Source organism: Coffea arabica, chromosome 1e, assembly GCF_036785885.1.
Source record: "Coffea arabica cultivar ET-39 chromosome 1e, Coffea Arabica ET-39 HiFi, whole genome shotgun sequence".
Classification (NCBI taxonomy): Eukaryota; Viridiplantae; Streptophyta; class Magnoliopsida; order Gentianales; family Rubiaceae; genus Coffea; species Coffea arabica.
In genome coordinates this window covers 48,640,898-48,648,907 of record NC_092311.1, presented here as the reverse complement: position 1 = coordinate 48,648,907, position 8,010 = coordinate 48,640,898, and the positions used below count along the sequence as shown (strand labels likewise).

General features: G+C 37.0%; 1 protein-coding gene across 1 annotated transcript; it reads right to left on the bottom strand.

Moving 5' to 3' along the window:
• Positions 1-1,074: 1,074 nt before the first annotated feature.
• LOC113709897 (oxysterol-binding protein-related protein 3C-like) lies at positions 1,075-7,025 on the bottom strand. The gene is made up of 10 exons (XM_027232743.2): positions 6,648-7,025; positions 5,918-6,011; positions 5,093-5,209; positions 4,900-4,972; positions 4,682-4,800; positions 4,428-4,549; positions 3,784-3,960; positions 3,167-3,311; positions 2,310-2,488; positions 1,075-1,651 (listed from the first exon to the last, which is right to left on the bottom strand). Exons 1-10 carry the CDS (start codon positions 6,743-6,745, stop codon positions 1,405-1,407), a joined length of 1,371 nt encoding a protein of 456 aa, XP_027088544.2. The 5' UTR covers positions 6,746-7,025; the 3' UTR covers positions 1,075-1,404.
• Positions 7,026-8,010: the final 985 nt, after the last annotated feature.

Sequence of the window (8,010 nt, the reverse complement as noted above, 5' to 3'; positions counted from 1 at the left end):
GTTTTTGGCTACTCATATGTTGGTAGCTTTGCTTTTAGTGCAAATGACAAAACTCGAGCAGACTTTTGTTCGGTGGCACCTTTCAATGCACGGACTTTTTGGAACAAAAAGAGGAGGACATTGAACCAGATCTCAACCATTTTATTGACCAAGTACGAATCTAATATCTTTGGATACGTATCTAGTTGTTTTATTACTTCACTTCATCCGGATTTAATTTGATCCGTTTGGATTAGCTGTTTTTGCCAAATTTTACTGTAACAGAGTTTTTAGAGTATATTTTGAAATATTTAAGAGTAGTAGAATTTTTAGAATATATTTTGAGATATTTTTTAAACATTAAAAAAATTTAGACTACTTTTTAGAATACCTTTTAGAGTATTTTTTAAAAATTTTATAGTATTTAAAAAACTAATTTTTGAAAAACTCAAGATCCAAACAGAGCCCGCGGAGCGGGCGATGCTGCTGCCAAATTGTGGAATATGCACTGAACATCTACATGCAGATTAGCTGAGCAAAATTTTCTCCTTGCAGTCATCTGCTTTTCTCAAATGTCAACAATTGTCAAAATGCGTATACTATGACTTTTTCTGTGTTCCCCCACTTTTTGGAGTCTTAATGACATTTAACTGACTGCCAGCCCCCGACTCATTGGGCTTTTCAATCCCGATCTCCCCGCCCACAGCGCCGTAGCTAGGAATCTCTCTGATTTTATTCCATGCAAGAACTTCCAGGCTTCCACTCAATTAACTTCTCGTACTGTGGGCAGTCAATTAATTTCTCAACCATCATTTGAGTATCGTTTGCTCCTAAAATGCAAATTCATATTTCTAGTTTTTCTTAATCATTATCCTAATAACACTTTGAATTTGAAGAATCACGGGTGCATGTGATTTGGAGGCTAACTACGTCTCCAGCATATGAGAGAAAGACACAAGTGGCCTGTTGAGATCTGATGCTTGCTATAACTGCCTCCAATCAATGAACAGATCGCACTCGAAGATAATTAGTTAACTAAACGCAAATGAGCATTTCAGAGCACATTTCGTGCAGATCCAAAACAGCGGCAGAAAATTAAACAAGCAGACATCCAAATTAATGCCATCCACCAGATGGCAAAGTTTAGGATACGTTTTGTCCCACATGCTACATAAGGTATCAGAGTACGAGGGCTCCAAGTTCAGCAAAAGCTTAAAACGAACTACCAACTCGACAACAGCCTAGCATGTTACATAACATAGAGAAACTGTCTCAGAAAATAACCTTGCTAACATCAACCAAAACAAAATTAATAAAAAGAAGACAATGTACGCATTCCCAAAAATCAACAAAAGATTCTACATCACCCCAAAAATCTGTCTTTAACCGCAGAATCTAGCTTGCATGAAAGAAACATAGATTAACTCATTCCTCTGATAAATTACCATACTGCCAGGGGTTGAACTCCATTGATTGGAAATCAGCCCCATCGATGCTGTCTGAGCTGTCAATAGCAGCCCGATGATCAGTGTATTTTCCATTGTACCTGTAGATTTCCAGGTCTCCCCATGGTGTGGGTGTAACCTCATCAGTTACGTCAAACCACCTTGGTGCGAACTGATGACCCTTTGCCTCTCGGCTTCTCTTTTCTGCTCTCTGTCTTTCCTCCAAGCTAAAAGGGTATGAACAGAAAATTTCATTAAAAAAAAAAAAAAGAGAGAGAGAAAGAGAAGGCACCCCCCAGAGTTTATCAACCAGCAACCACAAACACAACCACCATGAGTGAAAGAATAAGTTGCTTCCCGAGTAACTAAACAGTCTGTTTGTAGTGTCAAAGAAGCGACACAAGTCCTTTTATTTCTTTTTTTTTTTTGGGTGTGTGTGTGTGTGTGTGTGGGGAGGCTCACATCCAGCTGTACGTTTCCATGACACAAATTGCCCGTTCTAGAATCTGAGATCCAAAACCACAGGAACAGGGGTAGCAATTTCATTTGTGAAAAATGCACAATTGAAGAGCACAGCTTAAGGGGAAACACAAACATGCTTTCCTCCAACTATGTTGCTTCAGAATTATGATGTATGTGGAATAACAAGAGAGACAAGATTGGCATATCAATGCATAAGAAAATGTTTTTAAGTGGTTAGAAAGAAGCAACTTAAACCTTGACGATTTTTCATTCAAACAACATATATAAGGTCCCACTTATATTTAAGGACCATATGTTCACTAGAATTTGGAACAAAACAGAAAGTGTAACATCAAAAAAGCTCATGCCCCGTACACTGTAGTGAACATGAGAGGATTAAAGAAGAGGGAAAGAGAGACATACTTGCTCTTTTCAGTGCCAGCTTTTATGAGATCGCCTTTCTCAAGGGCATATCTATCAGGACGCAAACGAGAATCAGATGCCAACAACTTCTTCGGAGCTGTGTCAAAGCTGTTTATTTTATGTGCAAAATGTGTGTACTGAAATTTGTCATTTTCCGGAGCAGGAGCAACTCGCCAAACCTAAATAAATTCATAGCCAATTATCTTTTCTCATCATTATCAAGATAACAAAAAGCAAACATGTTTGCTAGCAGAATGACAGAAAACCTCCAGATCTAGAATCAGGTAGGATCAGCTTCACAACTAGTATTATAGTTGCCTATTCCACACAGAAAATATACATGATATTTAAGTAAAAGCAGTAAACAGCAACCATGCGTCGGGATAATTTGGCAAAAGAAGAGTTGTCGAATACAACAATCCACTGACCCATATTCATCGGCATGTGAAACTATTACATCATAAACCTAGGGGCTAAAGCAAGAGGATATGTTGCTCAAGACAAATAGTTCATCAAAAGGACCACTCTATAGTAAATTCACTCTTTGAAAACTTAAACAGCCTAAAAGTTTCCACCATGAAGTCTTAGAGAACAACTTTAAAGCCACAGATGTAAGGGTCAATATGATTAAACATTCAACCTTCTCAACCCCCACATGATGAAGATGAAGTGCCCTCGAATGACACAGCCAAGATTCTTGGAAGATGTCGTAAGGTTCTACGCTAACATATAGGAATACCAGTTTCCCTCTCATTATAGCAAAAAGAAAGGAAAAAGAGCAACAAATATGGCTTGAACCAACTTAATCTTGCACCAATTATGTTACAAACAGAGAGAGATTAACCCTGGAAATTCACCTCTTTCAGCTCTGTACCAGGAAGGGGTTCTCCTTCCATGTCACATGGTTGATAACTCATTCCTTCATTCCATTTTCCAGTCATCAATATCTTGGGCTCCTCGGCAGCATTATATACATAACCGTCCACTTCATATCGACCAGCTCTGCACCCATATAAAGATGTCAGACACCGACATAATAAGCATTCAGAAAGAATTTCAAGGTCAGAGTAGTTTGCCCTAATTGGTGCTAGGTTGAAAGAGCAGCATTCATCTATTGCATTGCTTACTCTCCTCAATGGCACGTATGCACTCATGACATCAACAAGGCTTCAATGGAGGAACAGAAACTTTTTTCATTGATACAAAATGGAGAAATATTAAGAATACTAAAGGGAAAACCAATGCAAGAAAACAAACTAAGATGATTGCCAAGTAAAGGGAATACTAAAGGGGAAACCCAAGTAAACAAACTAAGAATACTAAAGGGAAAAAACCAATGCAATAAGACAAACTAAGTTTATTGCCAAGTAAACAGATCTTAAAAATTGCCAAGGGAAAGGAGATTATAAGAGTCATTTGCAACAATGGTTGAGAGGGAATTAATTAAACAAACAAGGCAGTACCACAGACATACCCAAACCAACCACATGGTTGAAAATATAAAACAGCTTTGTCTCCGGTAGTGAGATTAGTCATGATCATCTCCCCGGGTGAATCCACCCAAGTTCGTCCAAATATCAAATTGTTAACCTTTGTAGGAGGTGGTACCAAATCCAGGACTACACCATCTTTTTTAAGTACCACACGAGTCCTGCAAAGAATATACAGCAAGAAAATTATAGATTGCATTTACAAACTAAGGAGCTGATTAAGTAAACCAAATGTGCATGAAGACCAAATATAGCCATAAACAAGATATACATCCATTATGCATTTTACAGAAAGCCATAACGTTTCGCAGATGTTATTACCAAATCAGCCAAACTTATGCAAATGGTTGAAGATACGCAAAGGACCCTGCTTTTGAGGCATTACTCTTAACTTTCCTTGAGTATGACTGACCCTTACTTACAGCTAATATACATAAACCGGCCCTATTATAGAAGTTAAAAAGTGCTGGTAGCACAAAAGTAGCCATTCAAGTAGGAATATCGAATGACATCCCCCCTCACCCAAAAAAATACCCTTTTTGTCAAAACAGAAGGGCAGGTGCAGAGGGACAATCTCTTAGTGTGCACTACTAAAACAATCATAGCAAATAAAGAACAGAGAACTAACCTTCCAACAGGGTAGACATCAAGAGAGTTCCCTAAAAATTGAGTTTTCAACTTTGAAGTAACATCATATGTGAAATGCTCATTTTCAGCATGCCCTGCACTCATTGGGGGATGATGACTCACCTGTAAATGAAAAAAATTAGAATTTAAAAGAATTTTATAGAACTTTGATTAGAACTTCTGACACCTCAATCAGGAAATTCTGAAGTAATCACAGATAAAAATACAATACCAGGGAGGACAACCGTGACTCACCTGTTCAGAAATGAATGTAATACCACCATGGTTCACCATCTCGTAGGTCTCACCAAGAATTGGATTAAAAGGCTTCCATGTACGCTGAAACGCATAGTAAACAGATATAGCCCATGATGCTGCAACAATCAGGAGCAATAAAAACTGTTCACTAAACTTTATGACTCGCTACATGTTGAGCCTATTAACCAGTATCATAATCACCAAAAAATACTTACTGGCATAGACTAATCGCATGTAGGGATCCTCACATTCATCTGCTTTATCTAGAAGGTGGGGGTACTCCATCAACTGCCATAAAAGTCAGATATACCCAGAATTACAATTACATACTGGATAATCACCTGTGCTTTTACAGAATACAGCATAAGGTAGATTTAACAGAAATGACAAGCAAGGAATAGAAAAAACCTCTGCCATTTTTTGCAACATTGTCATTGGCTCAAATATAAGGACGGGAAGCGTCACCATTGATGTGACATCCATTCCAATATACTTTTGCATCATCTTCCAGTAGCTGTCTCGTTCCTTCAAGAATTAAAAAAATAAAATAAAAACAAATTGTTGGGACACGTGTCAAAGAGCAGTATTTACAACAAGACTAAGCAGAACAAGATACTGTGCATTTGCTTAGAATCTAAATTACAAAGCTTTGCACCAAAAGCTAAGAATCCAACAGGACGGCTCATCAAGAACAGACAACCAGGAACTTTATGAAGAAACTCTAGATGATGAGGGAGAGCTTAGTTTGCTTGCATCTTCCTTCTGCACCTGTTTCCCTGTTCACAGTTTTCAGGGACTGTTGTACAGCTCAAACCTCCCTTAGTATTTTTGCGGTTGATTACCATGTTTTTCCTAGCAGGATGGCTCAGTAGAACCCCAAAAATCCATATTATAGTAATACATTTCAAGGACGTCAAACTGTAGCCATATTTACTAATTATTGAACTGTCTAAGAATGAGCAGCGTGTACATCAAAAGAAACAAGTAACTACTGTACAACCCAATTGCTTCTAATGAGGCATTTACTGAGACAATAAGCAATGCTATTCCACCATGTGTGTGCAACAAACAATTTTTTCACTTCCTTAAATTGGAAAAGATACTTCAGTTTAGTCTTTATTCAGAAATAAGAAGAAAGGTTATAAGATGCTAATATATGAAAATACTTTTTTTTGAGAGCAAGCAGTGCATAAACATAATTGCAAAGAGTATAAAAGTCAGGAGATAACAAACCTCTTCTCTCCATCTTCCTTTATGAGCTTCCTCTTCTGCATCTTCTTTGCCTCCCTCTGGATTTATAACTTCCAAGCCTTCATAACCTAGCAGTCTGAATGTATCGAACGAAAGTCAGAGTAGCCATTATTAAGGCTTCAAGCATGACTTCTAAAGTTAACATTGTTGCTGGCTTGATAAACCTATAAGCCCAGATTTAAATTCCGAATGGCACAAACCATGGCCATTTTAAAACAAGAACCCAGCTTGAAGTTGGTTGACAAGTAACTATACAGTCCTTTCAAATTTCACATCAAAAGGAGCACACACTCATTGTACCAACTAGGCCACTTCTTCACATCACAAAAAGCATAAATCGAGAGCAAGAAACAGCTAGAAACAGAAAGACCAGACAACCAATGCAAATAGGTCAAAGTTATATATATATATATATATATATATATATATATATATATATATATATATATATATATATATATATATATATATATATATTTGTTTTAACTCTGAAAAAACTGAAACAGCTAGAAATAATCACAACGGTTATTACGCTGATCTGATTTTTGATAATTTAATACTAAATCCAAAGTTTGCAAAATAAAACACGGTCCGGTACACTACTAAATTCACAAATAACAGCAACATTCAGCATGCAAAAGCATATGTACTGCATAAAGCACGAAACCAAGCATTCAAATTTCCATATATTCGTATTCAAAATCGTACATACCCGTTGATGGATCTATGCATGGCATTTCCGAACATGGATAAACCAGATGTCATGGTGGCAAAGAAGCCTTTGCTCTGATCCTTATTCGGACTTCCCATCTTGCTTGTCTCAAGCAAACCCTAATTCGATCGGAAGAGATTGAATTCGATCGATTCGATTCAAATACAATTCAACATCAATCCTTTGGATCTAATTATTCAAAAAATTGGATCAATTATAAATCGATAACCTGATCTGCAAGAGACAAGGATGCAAGAAAGAATCAAAGTGATTGGTGAAATGAGAAGGGAAATGGGCGAGACTATTGGATTTGGGGGAAAAGAAAACACCCTGAAATAATTGGCGGTTTTTCGTTGCTCTTTTTTGGCTTAGCTCGGCTGGTTTTCATTAGGGATCACTTTTGTTCTTTCAGTTGACGCGTTTCATAGTTGCGTGATTTGGTACGCTACATATGGTTATTGTGATGGCGTGGGATGACTATCGTGAGCTGTAGAATGTGCGCGTACAACTAAGAAAATACTTTTGCGACTGAGGTAGCAGCTGCCTCGTCTGATTTTTTTTTTGTCGCCGTGGACTCGTCGGTGATCTGTAATGTTGTGGAATGATTAATTTTGACATTAATAATTAATCAGCCGGCGATGGGTGCTAAATTAAACCCAATCCATTGGATTGCGATAGGTATGGATACCTTTTCACTTTTGCCCTTTCAGAAAGTAAATCTGAGCAAGAAATTTTGAAACTTCTTACCTCCATTCTGACCACGACTCGGGTCCACTCGGCCAAGTTTACGCCAAAATTCGTTGAAATTTCCGTTGATCCAGATTAAGGACATGTCTGATAACTCCGCTTAATTAATTCACGCAGAACTATTTTAATTTTTTTATTTATTTTGTTTACAAAATTTTAAGTAAAAAATTTTTCACTAGGCTTAGTTTGGGAGTTTAGGATAGAAAAGAAAAGAAGGGAAAGCTTAAGTTATGAGATAAGAGAAGAGAAGAGAAGAGATTGTTATGTTGTTTGGGAGTTTTGAGAATTAGTGGAATGATTTTGGACATGGAAGTCATTAAATATTTATTCAAGGCATTTTTAAGGACAAAATAGGCATTTTAGAAAAATTAACAAGCTTTCTCCAAACTTTCTTTCCAATTTGGGAGGAAACATTTTTGTCACTATTCATCCTCTCATTTCCTTTCTTTTCTTTTCTACTTAAAACTATCAAACAAAGGAAAATCAGTCTTTCTCTTCTTTTCTATCCAAATCATTCACTCCCAAATGAACCCAAGGGTCTGTTTGTTTGAATGAAAAATATTTTTCCGGAAAAATGTTTTCCGAAACACATTTTTTATCTTTTGATTGTCAATTA